The sequence below is a fragment of the Cervus canadensis genome, chromosome 9, assembly GCF_019320065.1.
Source record: "Cervus canadensis isolate Bull #8, Minnesota chromosome 9, ASM1932006v1, whole genome shotgun sequence".
NCBI classification, from domain to species: domain Eukaryota; kingdom Metazoa; phylum Chordata; class Mammalia; order Artiodactyla; family Cervidae; genus Cervus; species Cervus canadensis.
Genome location: NC_057394.1, coordinates 529,984 through 552,466, shown reverse-complemented (window position 1 = coordinate 552,466; position 22,483 = coordinate 529,984). Strand labels below are relative to the sequence as shown.

The 22,483-nt window shown below is 53.7% G+C and overlaps 1 protein-coding gene across 2 annotated transcripts; it reads left to right on the top strand.

The window, feature by feature from the left end:
* The first annotated feature begins 71 nt into the window (after positions 1 to 71).
* On the top strand, positions 72 to 21,629 carry TMCO3 (transmembrane and coiled-coil domains 3). 2 transcript variants are annotated; one of them, XM_043477712.1, is made up of 15 exons: positions 72 to 259; positions 881 to 1,042; positions 1,438 to 1,517; positions 4,369 to 4,891; positions 5,600 to 5,779; positions 6,164 to 6,355; positions 6,577 to 6,705; positions 8,693 to 8,785; positions 11,639 to 11,825; positions 11,906 to 12,023; positions 17,901 to 18,096; positions 19,275 to 19,425; positions 19,954 to 20,033; positions 20,643 to 20,792; positions 21,034 to 21,629. In XM_043477712.1, exons 4-15 carry the CDS (start codon positions 4,448 to 4,450, stop codon positions 21,145 to 21,147), a joined length of 2,034 nt encoding a protein of 677 aa, XP_043333647.1. In that variant the 5' UTR covers positions 72 to 259; positions 881 to 1,042; positions 1,438 to 1,517; positions 4,369 to 4,447; the 3' UTR covers positions 21,148 to 21,629. The 2 variants fall into 2 exon arrangements, with proteins under 2 accessions (XP_043333647.1, XP_043333645.1); XM_043477710.1 differs by lacking the exon at positions 881 to 1,042.
* The last annotated feature ends 854 nt before the right edge of the window (positions 21,630 to 22,483 follow it).

The window sequence follows — 22,483 nt, the reverse complement described above, 5'->3', positions numbered from 1 at the left end:
CCTCCGATTCCCGGCGTGCACCGCGCCGCCCCGCCCCTTAAAGGCGGGGACACCGCTCCCCGCCTCCTTAAAGGCGCCGCGACGCCCTCTCGGCCGCGTCGGCGCCGAGCGCGTTCGGGAGAACAGGCCCTCCGGGCGCCTGACCTGGGCCCCGCCCCGGGGGCGGCCCTGCCGCCTGGGAAGGGATGCGGAGAAGTCGCCTCCCTGTCCTCCCCTCCGTAGAGCCGGACCCAGGACGCGCCGCAGCCGGAACGTCCGGGTGAGCGGGGCGCGGCGTGCGGCTCCGGGCCTCGGCGCGGCCTCAAGTGCGGCCCTCAGGGCTTCCTTCCCCTCCCTGCCCGCGGGTCTGGTGTCTCCCTCCCCGGGAGTCTGGGCTCGCCCCTCCCCGGGGGGTCTGGGCTCGTCCCTCCCCGGGGGTCTAGGCTCCACCCTCCCCCGGAGTCTGGGCTCCTCCCTCCCCGGGGGGGGGGGTCTTGTCTCGCCCCTCCCTCCCCGGGGAGTCTGGGCTTCCCCCACCCGGGAGGTCTGGGCTCCTCCCTCCCAGGGGGTCTGGTCTCCCCGCTTCCTCTCCAGAGCATTCTCTCCCTCCTCGGGGTTCCGCCGTCCTCCTCCCCCCCCCCCTCCCCGGTTTTGTGCCGAGGACAGTGCTGCACCTGAGTGCAGTATCCTTGCCCGCGCACCTGGCGGCCGATGAGGGGCGGGGAGGGCGCGATGGGAGCGCGGGCGGGGGCTGTGGACGTAGGGGGGGTTGGACGGTCCACACCCCCTCCCCCCCTCCCCCAGCCAGATCCTGGCCCAGGTGTGCAGAGGAGCGCCCCCCACCCCCCGCACCCCCGGTTCCTGCGGGACCTCACCTGGGAGCTCACACGTGTTTGTCCAGGGGTCATGCAGCCTCCGGGTCCCTTGAGAAGGAAGCACAGCGTGGCCCCGAATTAACGCGTGACTCAAGGACAGCCCCAAACCCAACTTCTGGGAGCTACTCCGAGGAGGGGATCGTCGAGGGTGGCTGCCAGTCACGGGACAGGTGCCAGTGATTGGATTGGTACCTGTCCAGAATACTCGATTTTGTACAGTTTAATTAACCTTATATACTTTAAAATTTATTATTGTCCATAAGAATTTTTTATCCCTCCTGTTTTGCTTTTTAAATTCATTTTCCAGTTCTTTTAGTGATTAGAAATGAACCATAAGTTGTATTTACAGGATTATAAGTGCTTTATCTTTTAAGAAATACAATTTTCATCATCTAACTTGTTAAAGTTAGGCTTTTCAGGTAAAATCCTGCACAAATCACATTGAGTTAGGTTGCTTCCATCCTGGGTGTCTCTGCCTCCTTCCTTATTGCTGTTTTGTGCCTGGAAGCTTTGGTGGAATCTGGCCAAAATGCTCATGTCAAACCTTCCACTGCAAATAACCCTCCTACTTTCTTTTTTCCAGAGGTTCTGCACCTGCTAACCCTGATCCCGCCGGACCCTGGAGACTTGCTCTGGAATTCTTGCCTGGAGCTCTGGTGCCAGGTCAGGCCCTCCTCCCCCAATTTAGGGCCAGGGATTCAGCTGGGTGTGGAAATTTTAAGAATTCATTATAAGACCAAAACAAGTCCAAAGTGTCTTTTTTTAATAATTAAAAATAGCAATAACGGGGACTTCCCTGGTGGTCCAGTGGCTAAGACTCCAGGTGCCCAATGCAGGGGACCCACCTTCCATCCTTGACCAATGAATTAGATCCCACATGCTGCACCTAAGACCTGGGACAGCCAAATAAATAAACAGAATTTTTAAAGGAGGAAAGTATATGCCATTTATTTAAAAAAAAATAGCAATAACAAAATAACACTATTTACTGAGGAGAAAACATGTTACAAGTTAGTAGTCCCTAGGATTTGGTAGTTGAATGTGAAGGTAAAATGAGAAGTTTATGAAGAAGGAGTGATTCATCTTTTTAAAAAATATTTATTTGATTGCGCTGAGTCTTCTCTTTGGCTTAAGGGATCTTCAGCCTTTGTTGCAGCGTGTGAGACCTTTAGCTGTGGCATGTGGGGTCTAGTTCCCTGATCAGGGATTGAACCCGGGCCCTTTTCCCTGGGAGCACAGAGTATCATCACTGGACCACCAGGGGAGTCCTGGTTCATATTTTAAGTGTCTATAAGTAATTTCAGCTTTATGTTCGTAGACATCTTTCTATCAAAAGATAGACGCTCTTTTCAGTGGACATATTAATGACTACAACTAGAATTCTCGAAGATTTCTCATTAAAGTGACTGCCCCCCTGGGTGTTGTCGGGGGAGGGAGAACTAACTACAGGGACTTGTCTGCAGAAGGAACCATCATAATGGACAAAGGGTTTTATTCCCGAACTAGTTGTGTAGCAGTTTATTTTTCTGAAGTTTGAAATCTATAAAAGCTTCACTTTCTGTGATCTTTTGAAGAAAACGTGTGTGTCTAGATCTGTGCCAATAACTCAGCATCTGAAATTTGTGTCTCAGTTCTGAAAGATATTAAATATGCGCATTTGAAATTGAGCTTAATTTCTTTCCTTTGAAACCTTAGAATCTTAGCATGTGAGTCAATAAAATAACAGATCAGCACTTATTGCTGGTATCACTGTGACTGGTCAGTGGTTGGTTTGTTTAAGGTGGTAACATTTACTTAAAGCTGCACTGAAGCTGCACGGGGAAGTCAGTAATGCTAACAGCTCTAGTTGTGTATCCTGTCTTGTCGGGAAGTGAGCTGTCCAGAGTCTGTGGTCCTCTGGGAGACGTGGGGACCCAGAGGGTCTAAACACGTACTGAACAGATTCCTGACTTCTTCATCAGAATATGGGCCAGCATGCACTGTTCAGCGGGTAACTTCTGATTGTCATTCTGAACATGGGTCACGCTCCTGTTCCAGTGGGGGCCTCTTCAGGGTCTGCCTGGGACAGTCGCCCCCACTTTACCACGGGCCACAGCAACCCCTTGTGCCTTCATGAGCTCTGCTGTCCACTCTGTTGGCTGTGAGTTCTTGGTTTGTCTGGGATTCTTAGAAATGCACACGCTTATTTTTGCTGTGTTTAATCTACTTTGCCTGGGAAACCAGATTAAACTCATTAGAGCCGGGATTACCAGTGAAGTGCAACAATATTTGTACATTGTAGAATACCACGTGCGTCCCTGGAAGCAGTGGGTTTTGCTTTCTCCCTGGTGTAGGACTTGGGCCTCACTGCCGGGTTCAGGGGGTGTCAGGGATGCCTTCCTGGGTTCTCCCGCATCTGCGCCTCTTCCGCGTCCTCCTGCCTCTGTGCTCATCCTTTCTGGTCGGCTCCTGCATGGCCTCCACCCGCGCCTCGATTAGCGCTATTTTGGATGGCGCAGCCCCATGTGCCCCACAGGCAGTGCTGAGACCCAGGCCCATCTCGCCCCTCACCCCACAGGCGGCGCTGAGACCCAGGGTCCAACCCGCCCCTCACCCCACAGGCAGTGCTGAGACCCAGGCCCCATCCCACCCGTGTGCCCCACAGGCAGCGCTGAGACCCAGGCCCCGTCCCGCCCGTCACCCCACAGACAGTGCTGAGACCCAGGCCCCGTCCCGCCCCTCACTGCACAGGCAGCGCTGAGACCCAGGCCCATCTCGCCCCTCACCCCACAGGCAGCGCTGAGACCCAGGCCCCGTCCCGCCCCTCACCCCACAGGCAGTGCTGAGACCCAGGCCCCGTCCCGCCCCTCACCCCACAGGCAGTGCTGAGACCTAGGCCCCGTCCCGCCCCTCATCTCACAGGCAGTGCTGAGACCCAGGCCCCACCCCACCCGTGTGCCCCACAGGAGGGGTGCACCTCCCTGAGGGAGCAAGCACAGGGGCCTGGTCCGAGGCAGGGAGAACGCTGCAGTGTGACTGTGGTTTGTGACTGTTTCTTTTCTGTCCCTGACACCTTGTTAGCCTGCGCCTGTAGGTTCGTGCTGGAAACTGGACCGCGGTCCAGGTGGCTCTGGGAAGTGGACGGCGGCCAAGCGGCTGGCGATGCCTCAGCTCCACCTCTGGCCCCTGGAGCTGGTTCCCGGCTCCTCGTCCGTGACGGGGAAGCGGGTAGCGTCCCTGGCCTTGAATGGGATTGGTGTATGTTGTTTGCACATGGTAGATGTGGTACATACGTGAGACTGAACTTCCCTTAAAAAATAGCCTTTAAATTCAGGTGTAACCTTCCAGGCACCATACTCTACATTCAGTATTGATTGTAATCTAGATGCCTTAAATAACTCAGATGTTTCTCTTCATCTAGGAAAAATAGCATTTTCCTCAGAAAACTGATAGCTTTTAGTAGTCATGTAGTACTTTAATGTCAACAGCAATGAATCATCCTTCAACCATATGTGACAGTTCCTCTCTTCTTCAGCTGAACATGTGTGTCTGAAATGCCTGCTCAGCATAGCTGGAGTCTCTGGGCAGCCCGGCCCTGTCCCTGAGGTTGGATCATGAAGGTGCCGGGGAGGAGCCGCTTCTGGATGTGGCTTCCGTTCCTGCAGCTGCTGGTGAGCAGCGAGCAGCCCGAGGGCATGGCGGGGCCCGCTGGCGAGCGGCCCCGAGGCCGGGGGGCGGCTGTCCCACAGAGGAGGCCCTGGGTTCTGGACGGCTGCAGGAGGCTCTCCGGGCTCCTGCGCCAGAAGGCCGCGGTTCTGAACAAGCTGGAGGACGCGATCAGAGCTGTGGAGAGGGACGCCAGCCTCTCGGACCAAGAGAAGATGTTCCAGGTGCACACGCTTGAGATTTTCCAGAAGGAGCTGAATGAAAGCGAGAACTCAGTCTTCCAGGCTGTCCACGGCCTCCAGAGGGCGCTGCAGGGCGACTACAGGGACGTGGCCAACATGAGGGAGAGCAGCCGGCAGCGCCTGGAGGCCCTGCGCGAGGCGGCCATCAAGGCAGGTCCGGGGCTGGGGCTGGGATCCGGTGCAGCCGGTGTGGGAGGGCCAGGCCCTGAGCAGTCCACACCGGCGCTCGCTGGGCTTCTCAGGCGCCTCCCCCGGGACACCCCTGGGTCCACAGAAGAGCGGCTCGCGCTCTGCGCTGACCCCTCGTGGAAACAGGCCCCCTGTGCTGCTGCCCGCATTGTGTCTCTGATGAGAACTTCTAGTGAAGGCTGATTTTCTTCAAGGCCCACATGCTGAAAACTGAAGTGTTAAGGTAGCTTTAAACAAATGTATACACTTGAATTAAGGACTTTGATGAATGATTTTAAAATGAGAAGAAACTTTTGTATCAGATGTAATACTTATAGAACATTTTAAAGCTGTCATTTATGCCATCAAAGTGGCAGACACTTTAAATATACAAAGTATCATTATTCATCTTCATGGAAAGACTATGATATTATTACACAGCTTTAAAAGTGAGAGGATACAAATTATTAAACTTTTTTTCACCCAAGTGTGGTATTTCTGCTAGCAATAAGATGATGGGGTATGTAGCTCCCGAGGTGTGGTTCTCTGTCTGTTGTGAGAGACCTGCCTGCTAGGGTGCTTCCCTGCCGTTTGTGACCGGGAACCTCTGGGAGCTTGCTCCTGCTGCGCGCGGGCTGGCCAGGTTCCCTTCTTAATAAGCGTCACTCTTCATTTCTCACGCATGAATAGGAGGAGACAGAATATGTGGAACTTCTGGCAGCAGAAAAACATCAAGTTGAAGCCCTTAAAAACATGCAGCATCGAAACAAGAGTCTGTCTATGCTGGACGAGATCCTCGAGGACGTGCGGAGGGCGGCAGACCGTCTGGAGCTGGAGATTGAGGAGCACGCCTTCGACGACAATAAGGCGGTGAGTGGCCCGCGCGCTCCCCGCCGGGGTGTACGGCTGCGCCAATAAGGTGGTGCGTGGCCCGTATGCTCCTGTGCGGCTGCGTCAATAAGGCGGTGTGCGGCTGTGGCGGCTTGCGCGCGTGTGTTGGCACAAGCGGGAAACGCAGGCGGAACGGCCACACTGCGTCCCGGAAAGGGACTCGTGTGGCCCCGCGGATGTGCCCTGGTTCTCCTGCTTGGCCTGAGTCTGCCTATCATCCCACCCCCGCACCCCCCGCCCCGGGCGGCCCGTCTGCTTCCCGCCTGTCGGAATCCTGGAGGCGTTCCTCTCTCTCTCTGCGGGATACGTGAATTTGAATGCATCTGGCTGGTTTCAGTGACGTGAGGTTGGTCCTTCCTGCAGGTCAAAGGGGTCAATTTTGAGGCGGTCCTGCGGGTGGAGGAGGAGGAGGCCGACTCTCAGCAGAACCTCAGCAGGCGGGAGGTGGAGGAGGACCTGGGCCTGAGCATGCTCATCGACTCCCAGAACAACCAGTATATCCTGACGCGGCCCCGGGACGCCACCATCCCGCGGGCTGACCACCACCTCATAAAGGTTGCTTGGCCCCCCGCCCCGCCCCCGTGATCGGATTCATGTTCCGGTTCTGTAGTTGTTAGGCCCCCTGGAGCGAGCCGCGGCTCCTCCCCGGACGCTCTGGAGGCACCGCGAACCGCCCCCCACCTTCTCACCTCCGTCTCCCCTTGAGGGCAGGCAGGGCGCCGTCCCCCACGGGCGGCCCCCTCCCCCGCTGACCTCTGTGTCTCGCCCTCCTGCAGGACATCGTCAGCATCGTGATGCTCTCCCTGCCCTGTGGCTGGCTCTGCACCACCATCGGGCTGCCCACCATGTTCGGCTACATCATCTGCGGCGTGCTGCTGGGGCCCTCCGGACTCAACAGTATCAAGGTCAGAACAGAATCTGATGTGCAGGGCCTGCTGAGCTTGAATCAATGAAGGTGGCCATTTCTTACAAAGCACATCAGAGATGTCCTTTAGAATTTAGTAGGAAATCTCTAAAGCATAGGAACATCATTTTGTTCATTAATGAGTGAGCAAGTTGCCCAGAGAAAATGCCCTGTTCACATCTTTAAAATGGTATTTGTTTTAAAGACTCTCCGTGCAGTAATACAGTGGGTTGGGTTATTCAGACGCTGAAAGGAGCTGAAAAGGCTGGAGTAAGTGCCCTGCACGCTGAGAGGCCGAGGGCAGAGCGGTGAGCAGGCCGAGGTGCCGTGCGGCCCAGGCAGCCCCTGGGGAGGCCGTCTGCCGAGCGGCTCTCCCGGCAGTGAGGAGAGCCCCCAGCCTCGTGTCCTCTCACAAAAGCACAGTGTGCACACGAGGGAAGGAGAGAGCCAGGCAGCGGGTCCTGGCCCCCGGCCGCGGCACCCCTGACTCAGGGCGTGGGCGGGCATGTCCATCCCCTCCCTGCCCGGTGCTGCCCCGCGGGCCATGCAGGCCGGGCGGGAGGCCTTCAGGCTGACTGGTCCTGACCGCGGACAGGCTGCCGGCGAGAGCCCAGACTTGGGGAGGCGCGCGTAGCTCCGCCTGACTCTGGGAGCCTGGTTTCATTCATGCCTCGGCCTTGAAGGAGTTGTCGTGTGACTGAGAGGCATGAAAGGCTGTCGCTGGAAAATCCCCTCCTGCCTTATTCAACCCCTCCCTTCCCATAAACACACAGACACATTTTCCTTTCTACTTTCTCTTAATAGCAAAGAATTAAGGCTAACAGATCCAACTGGGTACTATGGGTATTGTTCTTAATAAATTACCTATACCATGGAAAAATAATTACAATAGATAAAGATACCAAGATAAGAATCCAAGATCTTAGTAGTCAAAAGTGGGAGTGGGTAATGGAGAAAGTGTAATTGTACTTAAATGTACCCCAGTATTTATCTTTCCTAATAGGGAGTTAATAGACTTTCAGTTTCCAAGTCAAGAATAGGTTTAAATATGCTACCTTAAAGTCAGGTTGCAGCCCAGTTTTCAAAAGGGGGGAGGATAGTAGCAGTGAGGACACATGCAAAGCAGAAGGTACAACAGAAGCAGGAGCAAGCGTGTTTTATAACAAATATTTGTGGGATAAGCTTTGCTACGAAAAGATGCAGGTTTGCAGATGGTGTCAGGGGAAAAGCAGACATTAAACAAGGTCGACTCCAAATGAAATGACTGAAGGTTGAGAGTGAGAGGAGGAAGACGCTGGCAGAAGCGGGCGGGTTGCTGGTGTTCACAGCCTGTGGACCACGGACGTGCCCGGCGGGGCTGGGGCGGCAGCCAATGCACGAACGCTCAGATTCTAGTGTCACATGTTCAGGAAACACTGGGAAGACTGACAAATTGGTGGCTGCCACGAAAACCTCAAATGTAAATAACGTACGTAGCACCAAATACATAGGCGTGAACAGCATTCTCTCCTGTAGTGCAGGGACACGGGGTGAACGCACCTGTCCGTCAGGACCTGTGGGGGTGCCAGCCATGGTCCAGGGGAATCCACGCTCCCTCTCACAGACCCAGGGAGTCTGAGACTCTCTTATCAGTTAAGCTTCAACCTCAGCGTTAGTGCCTCCCGGTCCCCACAGGAAGCCAGTGGGAGGAAGTAATAGAAATGTAGTGGCAGTTAATGAGCTTGAAAACGCATGAATTCGTGAGCTGGTTCCTAGAAAATAAATAGAAATATTCCTTCAGCTAATCAAGAAAAAAGAAAAGCACCACACTCAGGAAGTCCAGATTTTCTCAGCTACAGAGGAAATCTAGATAGCTTGTGTTTTTTTTTTTTTTCTTGTAAATACTGGGCTTTTTGGGATAGTCCCACTGAGTATGTTTGGACAAGATGATTCTGTGAATATCTTAAACACGTTAAGTTGTATGGTTTTAAAACTTCCTTGTTTTTCAGTCGATTGTGCAGGTGGAGACATTAGGGGAGTTTGGTGTGTTCTTCACTCTGTTCCTCGTTGGCTTAGAGTTTTCCCCAGAGAAGCTAAGAAAGGTGAGTCCACGTGTGCTTGTGGCGTTCTCCCCTCCAGCTTAACACGCTCTGTGCTCAGCGTCCACGTTCGTGGCTTGCCCAGCAGGGTAGAATATGATGTTGTAGTTTAGTGTTATTTTTGGAACATAAATTTCAAAAGATAAGTGTTTTTCTTTTTTAAAAAAGTGGAAATACAATGAATAAGTGGAATTAGCTTTTATGTGTCTAATTCCAGACCAGGTTTGAGAAGGGATATGTTCAGACTTACTAACTTATGGGTCCCACCAAGAGGGTCCACCTCTGCTAGAGGCTGAAATACCATAGGGATTGAAAATTCAGTGTGTTATTCTGGGGGAAGTTCCTGGTTCTAATTTCTAAATAAGTGGCAGATTTTGACTTAACTGCTCTGTCACTGTAAGATGAAAATATCTGAAAGATTAATAGTACACATTTAGGGCCATGTGTATGAATAAACATTAAATTAGTGGAAGCTGCAGTTCCCCTAAGTGTCTTGGCTTTTAGAACGATTACTTGGAAAGCTGGCATATTCCAGAATGGAAATAGAGTTAGATTGGAAGTAAATTAATGAAAAGCCACTTTGTGTTTGAACAGACACATCGCATAGGAGGAGAAAGCTGACAGGGACAGGATAGGGGTGGTGATGGACGCTGCTGGTTGCAGGACGGGCGGCTCCCGCATCCCTGGGTTTCCACGTGTGTTCAGTTTACAGATGTTGAGGGTGGGAGCGAGGAGGGCAGCCTCTGGTGCCCCCGTGTCCCTGGCATGGCCATCTCAGTCGCCAGCACCCTCATCTAGGCCATGAGCATTGGGAGGATGCCGGTGTCCTCTGGCTCCAGAGTGTCATAATTTATCCTTTCCTGCACTGTCAGACGAGAGCAGTGTCACCCACTGCGACGTTCCTGTCTTTGTCGGGGTGACGTCTGTGATGCTCTGGGGGTTTTGCACCTGTTGCTGCAGCCTGAAGCAGGGCTCACGGGGCAAGTGTGTATCCTGAGTCGGGGCAGGAGCCTGGGTGGGACTGGCCCCTACTGGGTGCCTTTGGGTCTGGGGTGAGCCGGGGTCTCTGACGGCCCCTCAGCTCCAACATCCCCACGTGCCTCTGAGCTCTGGCTGCTCCCCACCTGGCGGCCCTGACCCTTGACCTGCACCAGGGGCGCAGCCCACTGCTCTGTAGGCAGGCTTGAGGCGCGGCGTGGTGGCTCTGCGCTGACGGCTCTCTTGCTGTGTTGGGTACATGTGGGAGATTGCTGGTAGGGCTTTGAGGTGTTAGTAACCGTGGGCAGGCCCCTCTCGAGCCGTGTGTGAATTCTCCCAGACGCCTGATTAGAGGCTGTTCAGAGATGCCTGGCTCTGCGGGCTCCTTCCTGGGCCTTGTGGCTGAGGACACGTCTCTGTTCTGCCGTCGGGCTGCCCAGGTGTGTCCCAACACCAACCCCCAGGACCCTGGACAGCCGCTGTTCCCATTAGAAGGGGGGCCGTGGGGGTCCTCGGCTCCAGCTGTGTTCTGAGGCTGGGGTGTATGTGGAGAGGGAGGGGGCATGCTTAGTCCTCAGCAGAGCCCGGTGCACATGGGTTTTCCTGGTGGTATGCCCTGTGTTCACTGCGGAATTGCTTTCTACAGGGCCGGCTGGCTCCTGAGCAGGCGCATGTGCTCCTCGGGGCCGTGGGCACTGAGTTGTGTGCACACGTGCTCCTCGGGGCCGTGGGCGCTGAGGTGTGTGTGCACACGTGCTCGGGGCCGTGGGCGCTGAGGCGTGTGTGCACACGTGCTCGGGGCCGTGGGCGCTGAGGCGTGTGTGCACACGTGCTCCTCGGGGCCGTGGGCACTGAGTTGTGTGCACACGTGCTCCTCGGGGCCGTGGGCGCTGAGGTGTGTGTGCACACGTGCTCGGGGCCGTGGGCGCTGAGGCGTGTGTGCACACGTGCTCGGGGCCGTGGGCGCTGAGGCGTGTGCGTGCTCGGGCGTGGGCGCTGAGGCGTGTGCGCACACGTGCCCTCGGGGCCGTGGGCGCTGAGGCGTGTGCGCACACGTGCTCGGGCCGTGGCGCTGTGTGCGCACAGTGAGGCGTGTGCGCACACGTGCTGCTCGGGGCCGTGGGCCTGAGGCGTGTGCGCACACGTGCTCCTCGGGGCCGTGGGCTCAGAGGCGTGTGCACAGGTGCTGCTCGGGGCCGTGGGCTCAGAGGCGTGTGCACACGTGCTCCTCGGGGCGGTGGGCGCTGAGGCGTGTGCACACACGTGCTCCTCGGGGCCGTGGGCGCTGAAGCGTGTGCGCACACGTGCTCGGGGCCGTGGGCTCAGAGGCGTGTGCGCACACGTGCTCGGGGCCGTGGGCTCAGAGGCGTGTGCACACGTTGCTCTCGGGGCCGTGGGCGCTGAGGCGTGTGCGCACACGTGCTGCTCCGTGGGCTGAGGCGTGTGCGTGCTGCTCGGGGCCGTGGGCTCGGGGCCGTGGGCTCAGAGGCGTGTGCACACGTGCTCCTCGGGGCGGTGGGCGCTGAGGCGTGTGCACACACGTGCTCCTCGGGGCCGTGGGCTCAGAGGCGTGTGCGCACACGTGCTCCTCGGGGCCGTGGGCGCTGAGGCGTGTGCGCACACGTGCTCCTCGGGGCCGTGGGCTCAGAGGCGTGTGCGCACACGTGCTGCTCGGGGCCGTGGGCGCTGAGGCGTGTGCGCACACGTGCTCCTCGGGGCCGTGGGCGCTGAGGCGTGTGCGCACACGTGCTCGGGGCCGTGGGCTCAGAGGCGTGTGCGCACACGTGCTCCTTGGGGCCGTGGGCTCTGACGTGTGCACATGTGCTCCGTGGGGCCATGGGCGCTGAGGTGTGTGTGCACACCCCTGTGCTCTCCCAGGTGTGGAAGATCTCCCTGCAGGGGCCCTGCTACATGACTCTGCTCATGGTGGCCTTCGGCTTGGTCTGGGGCCACCTTCTGCAGATCAGACCCACCCAGAGCGTCTTTATCTCTACCTGCCTGTCCTTGTCGAGCACACCTCTGGTGTCCAAGTTCCTCGTGGGCAGCTCCCGCAGTGACAAGGAAGGTAGGTGGGCGCGTGTTCTGAGTGATGCTGGAGTTCACTGACTTGAGTCCACATGCTCTCAATGACGTCTTCCCGAGCAGGCGACATCGACTATGGGGCGCTGCTGCTGGGGATGCTGGTGACTCAGGATGTGCAGCTGGGGCTGTTCATCGCCATCCTACCCACGCTCATCCAGGCGGGAGCCGGTGCTCATGCCAGGTATGGTTTCTGCCGTGCTTTAGTTCACAGTTTGTTTTTCTGGCTTCAGATCATTTGTTTATCAAAATACTCTTTAGCGCTTTTTCCCAAAGACATGGGACTTGTGCAGCACAGGCTGAGCATAGTGACAGCCGTTACACTCCTGGGCTCAGGCCCAGCTCCATGGCTCTGGGCAATCACTTTATTTCCTCCTTTCTAACCTGTATGCTTTTTCTTTCTTTTTCTTGCCTTATTGCACTGGCTAGAATTTCCAGCACTTTGTTGAATAAGATGGCAAGAAGAGACGTCCTTGCTTCTTCCTGATCTTAAAGGGAAAGCATCCATTATTTTCTTCATTTAGTGTGATGTTAACTGGGATTTTTGTGGTTATTCTTTATCAGTTCCTACAGTTTTGTTTTTTTTTTAATCAGCTCAGAAGTTCTGTCTTGAGTGCATGTTGGATTTTTTCAGATGCTTTTTCTCCATTTACTGATACGATTGTATGGCTTTTCTTCTCTACCCAGCTTATATGGTGGATTACATTGATTACTTTTTGAAAGTTGAACCAGCCTTGCATATCTAGAATAAATTCAACTTGGTTATGGTTCAGTTCAGTCGCTCAGTCGTGTCCAACTCTTTGCAACCCCAGGCACACCAGGCCTCCCTGTCCATCACCAACTCCCGGATATAATTCTTTCTATGCATTGCATCATCTAATTTGCTAGTATTTTGTGGCGGATTTTTGTGTCATGAAAGATATTGGCATGTAGTTTTCTTTTTTATTCTCTCTTTATCTGGTATTGGTATTAGAGTAATACTAGGCTTATAAAATCATTTGGGAGGTGTTCATTCCTCTTCTGTTTGCTATTTTCTGGAAGACATTGCATAAAATTGCTGTTAATTCTTCCTTAGATGTTTGGCAGAATTCTCCAGTGAAACCATCTGGGTGTTGAGAGTTCCTTTTTGAGAGTTTTCTGGAATTAGAAATTCAATTTGCTTTATAGTTACAGGGCTGCTGAAATTATCTGTTCATATTGTTGAATTGTGCTAGTTCGGTTTTTTGAGGAATTGGTCTGTTCCATTTAATTTGTCAAATTTATAATTGTAGAGTTGTTTGTAGTATTTTATTTTCCTTTTGATGTCTGTAAGATCTGCAGTGATTTCCCCTATTTAATTCTTTATTAGTCCTTTCTCAGAACCAGCTCTTTGTTTCACAGATTTGTTGTCTTTCTGAGGTTTTGCTTTTAATTTCATTGTTTTCTACCGTCGTTAGTATCATTTCTTTCCTTCTGTTCGCTTTAAGTTTATTTTGCTCTTCTTTTTTAGGTTCTTGGTATGAACTCATTATTGATTTGAAACCTTTCTTCTTTTCTACTGTAAGTATTTAGTGCTATAAATTTCTCTCATAGCACTGTTGGCTGCACTCACTTATTTAAACATTTTGAATTTTTATTTTCATTCAGTTAAATGCATTTAGAGTTTTTCCTTCAGTACTTCCTCTTTGACCTGTGGATTGTTTAGAAATGTGTTGCTTAATTTCCAAGTTGTTTGGTGATTTTCCTGTTGTCTTTATTTTATTGATTTCTAGTTTGATTCCACTGTGATAAGAGAACACACACTTTGTACGACTTCAGCTCTTTCACATTTATTGAGGTTTGTCTTCTGGCCCCAGGTATGGTCTGATAAATGCTTCAGAGTCGCCTGAAAACAAAATGTGTATTTTTTTTTTTTTATCATTATTGAGTAGAGTACTCACATATATCAGTTATTCCTGTTTGTTCACATGTTGTTCAGTCTTTCTGTATTCTTACTGTAATTCAACCACCTGTTGCTGCTACTGCTAAGTCGCTTCAGTCGTGTCCGACCCTGTGCGACCCCATAGACGGCAGCCCACCAGGCTCCCCCGTCCCTGGGATTCTCCAGGCAAGAACACTGGAGTGGGTTGCCATTTCCTTCTCCAATGCATGAAAGTAAAAACTGAAAGTGAAGTCGCTCAGTTGTGTCCAACTCTTCTCGACCCCATGGACTGCAGCCTCCCAGGCTCCTCCGTCCAGGGGATTTTCCAGGCAAGAGTACTGGAGTGGGGTGCCATTGCCTTCTCTGCAACCACCTGTTGAGGGAGGCGGTATTGAAACCTCAGTTGTAACTCCCTGTTGGTCTGCCTCTCTTAGCTCCATCAGCTTTTGCTTTATGTGTTTGGGGCTCTGTTGTTTGGTGCATTCATATTTGATATCATTTTGTTTCTAGTAATATTTCTTGCTCTGAAGTTCACTTTATCTGATGTTAATATACATAGTCTCTCCTGATTTTTTTTTTATTCATGTGGACAACAGTACATCTTTTCCTTCCTTCTACGTTCACCCTCTTGTACTGTTGTATTTGAAGCAAGTTTCTTACAGACCACGTTTTGTTGGGTGATGTTTTTATGATCAGTTCAGCAGATCTCTGTCTTTCAGTTGGTGTATTGAGACCACTCACATTTAAGGTGGATGCTGTTACGTCAGGACTTGAGTCTTGATGTTTTATGTTGTTGTCTCAGTTCCTTGTCCGTTTCCATTTCCCTGACATCCCAGTGTCGCTTGCTTATTTTTCGGGGTTCCGTCTCGGCTTGTTTAGAGTGCTTAATTTTTATTTATTTATTTTTTAGAGTGCTCTTTAATGTGGCGCTTTGTGTGGCTTCTGTCGCTCTTCGGGCATCACAGTGTCCCCGCACGGACTTGATCGTCGCTGTCAGCGTTTCACCACTTCCTGGAGAACGTTTCACAGCTGGTGTGAAATGTGGATCCTATTTCCTTCTAGGGCTTTTTCCTCCCCTACTTTTTAAATGTAATTGTTGTATTTTATATTTTCTCTACTTATGTTGAGTGCCGTATCTGATGGCTTTTTAAAGCTTTGCTTCAATAACTAAATCGGATTTTTAAGTTTTATTTTATTTTTTCTACTTTGCCATGCAGCTTACAGGATATCAGTTCCCAGCTAGGGATTGAACCTGGGCCTCTGGCAGTGAAAGCTTGTAGCCCCAACCACTGGACTGCCAGGGAATTCCCCTGAAATAGGATTTCTAAAGCTCATGAGAAGTATTATTTACTATACTTACTGTTTTTTACCCGTCTGACCTTCCTTCTCTCTTCCGTGCTGTCTCGTTTCTGCTTGAGGACGCTGGTCCCTGGCTCGTTGTTAGACTGCTGCGGGCAGCAGGCTCTCTGGGTCCCCCCCCGCCCCAGCGTCTCCCCTCCTTCGTCCTGAGGGGCGTGGCCAGGCACCTGTCTGCAGGGGGTGTTTCTTTCTTCCAGGCCTGGACATGTGACGCTGCCTCTCTCTCCTCCGACGGTTCCAGTGAGAAGCTGGCTGTCCTTCAGATCTGCGTTTCTCCACGAGCAGCGCACGATTCCCCTCTGGCTGCTTTTGTTTGTTTTTAGTTTTCAGACGTTGAATTACAGTGTGTCTTGGCGTCTTGGTCAGGCTCACGATGCACACGGCAGACGTCTGTTTCTCGTGGTTCCGGAGGCTGGCGTCCTCTCAGACCACTGTCCTCCCACGTGTCCCTGGGCGGGTGGGGAGGCGGGGAGGCTGCAGTGCTCTCTGGCCTCTCCTGTGAGGCACTAACCCCGTTGCTGCCCCGCCCCCCGAGGCCTCCCCTCTGCTTGGACATGCTGGGGCCACAGCACCCGAACCTGTGAGCCCGTGACTCTCTCTGGGTCTACTCTGCACGGCATTCGCCCGGCTTCTTGAAGCCCCAGGTTTCCGTCTCTTGCCTAATTCAGGAATTTCAGCTGTGGTTTCCTCAGGTGTTTTTCCAGTCCCCCTGGCCCTCATTCCGGGACGCTGTGGTGCAAACACGGCCCTTCTCTTGCCTCACGGGTCTCTGAGATGCTTCTTTATCAGTCTTTTCTGTCTGTGGTTCAGACTGGGTAAATTCTGTCGGTTTGTCAAGTCCACAGGTCCCAGCATCTGTCATTGCCTCTTTGCACTTTAGCTCATCTAGCTTTGGTTAGTATGTTGTTTAGTTGTATAATTTCCATTTGATTCTTTTTTTCTTTTTAACTTCTGTTTCGTTGTTGAGATTTTCTGTTTTTTATTCCTTTGTTTCAAGAGGATTTTTAATTTGCTGTTGAATCATTTTTATGACAGTTGCTTTAAAATCTTTGTCAGATAATTCTAACAATGACTGGGTCTTGATGTTGGAATCTCACTCAAGTTGTGGTTTTCCTGATTGTTGGAGTTTTGTATCTGATGAGTCTCTGATTCTTTACTCATTTTTAAAGCCAGAGGCCTCGTGTTGAGGTGTGGTGGGGGGTGAGGGGGGTCATCTTCCTGCTGGGCCCCACCTGGGGGCCCTCAGACAAGCCTATCGGCAGGTGGAAGCACTTTGTATTTTATATATTTGCCTTTCCCCAGATGTTATTCTGTTTCAGCAATCCAAAAGTGATTCAGATCTCTGCTCCACCCCCAGGTAGCTCAGCCCGGCGGGGAAGGTAGGAAGGGCAGCTGGTTAACTGAGATTCCCGGGGTGGAGGCCCTGGCTCTCCATTGGCCAGCCCCGTGGCCCGGGTGAGGGAGCTTCCTGAACACGCTGGACATCAGTGTCCTCGCTGGCAGGATGCAGACACGGTGGGAGGAGCCTGCCTCCTGGATGCTGTGTGCGGGGCGCCGACAGGGGAGACTCTCAGAGCCGCGAGGGCGTCCCTGGGACGTGCAGCCGTCAGAGTCTGTTTAGCAGGAAGGCAAACTGACTGGTTTGTCCCTTTGACCCTAAGTTCTTTAACTGTCAGAAAAGCAACCTTAGTCACAACCCTATTTCTTCTGGCTACAGATTCTCAGGGTAACGGAACAAAGATCTGGACAGAAAAAGGGTTGTAACTTTAGCTGGAGGTCATTTGAGTTCTGTTTGGGATGTACAGTAAGTCACTCCCAGGAGAGGTGGGGCCTTCTCCCGAAACGGAAGCAGAACCGAGGGTGCTGGGCCCCCGCAGAGCGTGGGCATCACTTGGGAGCAAGCCCCTGCTGGCTAGACAGCTGCAGCTCATGCAGAGACTTGGAAAGCTGTTCTTTTTCTATCTTCCTGATTTAAAGCTCATCCAGTACAGGTCCTGGTCCAGTTGATTTCAGTCCAGTTTAGTCATGAGAGGCTATGTTGACTGGGAACTTTATTGACAAGGCAAAGTGCCCTGCATTGCGTTGAGGTTGTAAAAAAGGCAGCAGCACGTCCAGTGTTTCTCAGGTGAAGCTGGGGCTGCGTGTGCCTCAGCCCCTCCACTCCAGGGCGTGCGCCCCGCAGAAACAGGAGCGCCTGTCCCCAGGTGTCCCCTGTGCGGCTGATGGCAGCACAGCCCTGCCTGAATCACACACTGATGTGGATGGATTTTACCTGAAAGTGTTTTACCACAGTAAACAGAAAAGCTCACGTGTGAGTGTTCATGGCAGGGTTAGTCATATTGCCTTTATTCTAAAAAGAGCTTCGTGCAGAGTCCTTTTCTCTGTGACGAGTGACAGGGGCCTCCGAGCTCTGGCTTTGGGGTGAGGGCCTGGCACCCCCAGGTGGGAAGCCTGCGGTGTTGTGTTCAGGGCGCGGTTGCCTTATGAAGGCTTTCAGATGGGGGCTAATCGGTGAGGAATTTTATCACCTGCCCTTGACAGAGACACATAAGCTGTCAGCCATGGATCTTTGCATCCTATACAGTGTACCTGCTCCAGAGTGTTGATTGCAATACAATTCAGCTTCTATATTTAAGTAACTGAATTTCTGAGATTAACATTAAATGGATTTTATTCCAGCATTTAGGAATAACGATGTGTGTGATCTGGGTAATTTGTTTTGTAACCTTGAAAAGGAACGGAAGGTCTTTCTGCCGGACTGGGGTGTGCCTTGGGGAGAATAAGGCCTGTCTCTCTCCCCAGCGTTGCCATGGAGGCCCTGCGGCTCCTGGCCCTGGTCGGGCAAGTCGTCTTCTCGCTCGCTGCTGTTCTGCTCGTCTGTCTGCTGGTGAGGACCTACCTCGTGGGGCCTTACTGCCGGAAGCTGCACGCAGAGAGCAAAGGGAACAAGGAGATCCTGGTCCTGGGCATCTCCGCCTTCACCTTCCTCATGCTGACGGTAACACCCAGCCTCTCGGCACGCAGGTGGTCGGGGCAGGGCTTTCTGGCTCACGCTGCTCGTGGCTGGCCCGTGTGAGACGCTTGTTTGCACCCATGCACCGTTGTGCTCATGCTCCCAGCCGGGATGTGTCCACATGTCTGTCCTGGAGCGAGAGCCCATGTGAAACCATCTTCATTGTGTCTGATGAGAACGAGCCAGTCTCAGCCTAACTCCTGTGGCTGTAATGTGCGAGGCTCACAGGGAGGCTGGTTTTGGGTGCAGCCTTTCCAGCTGGTAAAGAATCCGCCTGCAATGTGGGAGACCTGGGTTCTATCCCTGGGTTGGGAAGACCCCCTGGAGAAGGGAACGGCTACCCACTCTAGTATTCTGGCCTGGAGAATTCCAGGGACTGTATAGTCCATGGGGTCACAAAGAGGTGGACATGACTGAGTGACTTACACACACACTTCCCAGCTGAGGGACAGGCTTCTCGTGAGGGAGGGCATGTGTTCCGGGAGACCCCGTACATGTCCCAGTTGTGGCGGCATCACCCGCAGGGTGGCCGCTGCACCCCTCGTGTTCAGCCAGTCAGGGTCATGCGCAGGGAGTCAGTCCTGTGGCTCTCCCGTGACTCCAGGCCCGAGGCGCTGCTGGTCTGCGGCGTCTGTGTCCACGCTGGGCGGCGTGTGTCGCGCTGTTTTCTGTGGCGGCTGTGAGCACCTTGTCCGCTCCCTCCCGGGCGTGTGGTGGCTCCGCCTCCGCTGTCTGCACGTGGGGCCTGTGCTGCTCTTGTCTCTGGCTTAACCTGAGTTAAACACGCGTCTGCCCCCTCCCTCCAGGTGCCAGGGGTGGGCGTAGGTTCCTATGCCACGTTTTTAATGCTCAGGAGTTGGGCAGTTTATTAATTTAGGATAGAGAAAGTGTATCACAAATACTTGTTCTCACTCAGAAATTCCACAGCGGTCTCCATGAATGGTGGTTTCAACTGGCTTATGACTGCTCCCTCTCGCTTGTGGACAGTGACCTGACATTTGCCACTGTGTCTTCTCTGGGGTCCTCCCAGGACGCTGGGCAGGGGCCAAGAAGCTGGCTTGTGGGGGTTTATGGGGACCCCCAGCACATCTGACAGGCCCTCCGGCGTGAGTCTCGGCAGAGACGCTGCCACGCGTGCCTGGCATGGCCTGTGTCCCCCCCAGGTCACCGAGCTGTTGGATGTGTCCATGGAGCTGGGCTGCTTCCTGGCTGGAGCCCTGGTGTCCTCGCAGGGCCATGCCGTCGCTGAGGAGGTCGTGTCCTACGTGGAGCCCGTCCGCGACTTCCTGGCCATCGTGTTCTTTGCGTCCATAGGTGACCGTCCTCCAGGGGCGGTGCCCCTGCCGGGTCTTGTCTGCTCACGTGTTTCTACTAACAGTTTGTGTGGCAAAAACAGTCCCCATGGAGGCTAGGGACTGAGGGACTCTCACTGAGGAGAGGTCTGAGCTGAGGGGCGCGGGCTCCTAACGGGTAGTCCTGCATGGCCCCTGCTCAGCGGGGTGGCAGGTCCACGTCTGTGCGTCCACACCGAGTGTGGGGGAAACTCTGATTTTGATACAGCAGTGCTCAGGCTGCTGCCCTGGGAACGTCCCCGTGGGTGGGGAATAAGCCTGGGCCCCGCTCGGCCCAGCACTGCTTGGTGGGCCGGTCGGCCCCAGAGACATCGAGTGCGCGGCCGTGTAAACGGGCTCCTGGTTTGGTCCTGATTCCTGAAGGCCAGGCCCGCCGTGCGGGGCTCTGGGTGGGATGGGCGGGGACACCCCGTCCCTTCCTGTCTTGCTTGCGGGGGTACAGGGAGGCTGACTGCCTGGCCTCGGAGGGTCACCCGCCCTGTCCCTGCAGGCCTTCACGTGTTCCCCACCTTCGTGCTCTACGAGCTCACTGTCCTGCTGGTCCTCACGCTCGCAGTGGTGGTCATGAAGGTATGGTCATGCTTGTGAGGTCCACTCTGTCTTTGGTTTACCCGACACCCCGCCTACCACCTCCTGCCTGTGTGACCCTCTGCCTCCTCTCCCTCACCCGGGAGGCGGCTGGGACAGCTCGGGCTTCTTGGGTCAGGGTGAGCCTCCACCTCTGACTCTGTTGGAAATGGGGGCTTAGCAGCTGGGAGTGAGAAGCTCTGGGCCCTCCAGGGAGGCCTCGCTCTGTGCTTTGTCTTGTCCTGAGTCTAAACCACAAACCCCACTCTTGTTCCAAACATACATTTTAATGGCCCTGGAGAACTATCTTGCCACTTGTGTCCTTTGTGGCTTCAAACTGTTGAAGCGCCTGTGTTAACATGTGATCCCGGAGCGGAGGGCAGAGGAGGGGTTTGCAGCAAAGGAGCCGCCCCCCCCCCCCCCTGCTCCCCGGCTGCTTTGCTCAGGCCTCACTCACAGTGTGTTGAGAGGACAGCTCCATCCTGACTGCTGCCCCGTACTCCAAGGCCGCAGGCCTGGTTTCCCTGGGGCGGGGATTCCTCAGTGTCCTCTTGCATGGCACTGTGGTGGGGGCCGGGCAGGCCGCTCTGGGCATGACCCGCCTCCCTGCAGTTCGTCCTGGCAGCCCTGGTCCTGTCCCTGCTCCTGCCCAAGACAAGCCAGTATGTCAAGTGGATCGTGGCCGCCGGGCTGGCCCAGGTCAGCGAGTTCGCACTGGTCCTGGGGAGCCGGGCACGCAGAGCCCGAGTCATCTCCCGGGAGGTGAGTCTGCCCCGCTGCCGGGGAGCGGGGGGCCAGGGTGCAGGTCGAGGTCCTGGGGACTGGCCCCTGGACAGCACAGCGGTGACGGGAGACGGCCCTCCACGGCCCAGCCCCTGCTGCGGGAAGCGCTGCCCTGCCCTGCTGACGCCCGCCCCACCACAGGAAGCCCCGCCCTGCCCCGCTGGCGCCCCGCCCCACCAAGGAAGCCCCGCCCCTCCCTGCTGACGCCCCGCCCCCGCAGGTGTACCTGCTCATCCTGAGCGTGACCACGCTCAGCCTCCTCCTCGCTCCGCTGCTCTGGCGCGCTGCCGTCGCCCGGTGCGGGCCCCGGCCGGAGAGGCGGTCCAGCCTCTGAGGACCGCGGCCAGGCGACCGGCGGAGCTGTCACCGCTCCCGGACCTGCTGTGCCCGCACTGGAGAGTCTGGGGAGGCCGCGTCCGTATAACGCTGCCTTGGCGGTTGTGCCTGGATGTGCCTTTTCTCCTGAAATTACCGTTAACTTCCTGTTCTTACTCCATCACTTTGCGTGTTTTTTTGGTAAAGAAAAAATTAAGGAGGCTTTTTTATTTATTGTACAACTTTTTGTTGTAATCTGTTGGTTGGTACTTTAATGTTTCTGTGATGTGAGCTTTTAATTCTGACAGTTCGGAAAGTTACTTTTACTTAAAGTCTGTGTTTTCTAGAGACAAAGGTCTTTTAAATGTGTGTTTGCTTTTTATTACAATTTTAAAACACTTTCATGTCAATTTTTATTAGGAATACCATTCCTTTAAAGTATTTGGTTTTGAATCATGAGAATATGCATTCTTAATAAAGATCTTTATGACCAAAATATAACTAATTGAAATTTATTGATTTTATTCGATTTTTGTATTGAGCTCATCTTCATCGATTTTTAAAATAGAGACGTGTCACCTGTTACCTCCCTATTTTAGAGATCAGATAGATGCACAGCTATCTGTGAAGGCCAAGTTCTGACTTTAATTCTAAAAGTGTATATTGGTAATTATGTGCCCCATTTTAGAAAACCATGCAGCTAAGATCTGATACTTAGAAAGCTTTCTCGAAGTGGTGCCTAAGTGGAGAGTTCCTATAAATATGGGCTTTAAGAGCCCAACAATTTGACCAGAACCCTTGGCATAGAGGGAGAGACATGTGAGGGATGATTATGGATCACAGATGTAAACTATGAGGTGCAGTAATATAAATTAAAACATTAAAATGAAGTAAATTGAACTAGTGTGAAGTGACTCAATGGAGAAATGATGTAAATGTGCTTATTTTTAGAAACCAGCATTGCTTTTACTCCTTTCTAACATTCCAGATGGTGCCGTTGCCTCTGATCCTTGGGCACGTGGACACTGGGTGGGGAGGGCTGCCTGGGGAGCCCGGCTCTGCGGCCCCCATGGTGACGCTGCACTCTGTCCTCGGGCCTCTGCCTCCAGCACATCCTCTTGGCTCTCGCATCTCCAGCACCCACGGCAGAGCCAGGAGCTCTCAGGTCTGACTGCGTGAAACCTACTTGATGTGCTGACATCAAGTGTTCCCTCAAATGTGGAGTTAATACCACCCTGAGACTGAAGTGATTAATAGACGTGTCCTTTGTGACAAGAGGAAATGCTGTTAGAAAAGCCCCGTGCTGGGAGAGGCCTGGACCCTCAGGACTGCCCGGAGTGAACTGGGCTGGGCCC

Excerpts from the sequence above, each read along its gene's own strand:
- TMCO3 (XM_043477710.1), top strand. The coding sequence starts at position 4,448 with ATGAAGGTGCCGGGGAGGAGCCGCTTCTGGATGTGGCTTCCGTTCCTG. Across the intron at positions 8,786-11,638 it reads CCCCAGAGAAGCTAAGAAAG|GTGTGGAAGATCTCCCTGCA; the intron begins GTGAGTCCACGT and ends GTGCTCTCCCAG. Across the intron at positions 20,034-20,642 it reads TCGCAGTGGTGGTCATGAAG|TTCGTCCTGGCAGCCCTGGT; the intron begins GTATGGTCATGC and ends GCCTCCCTGCAG.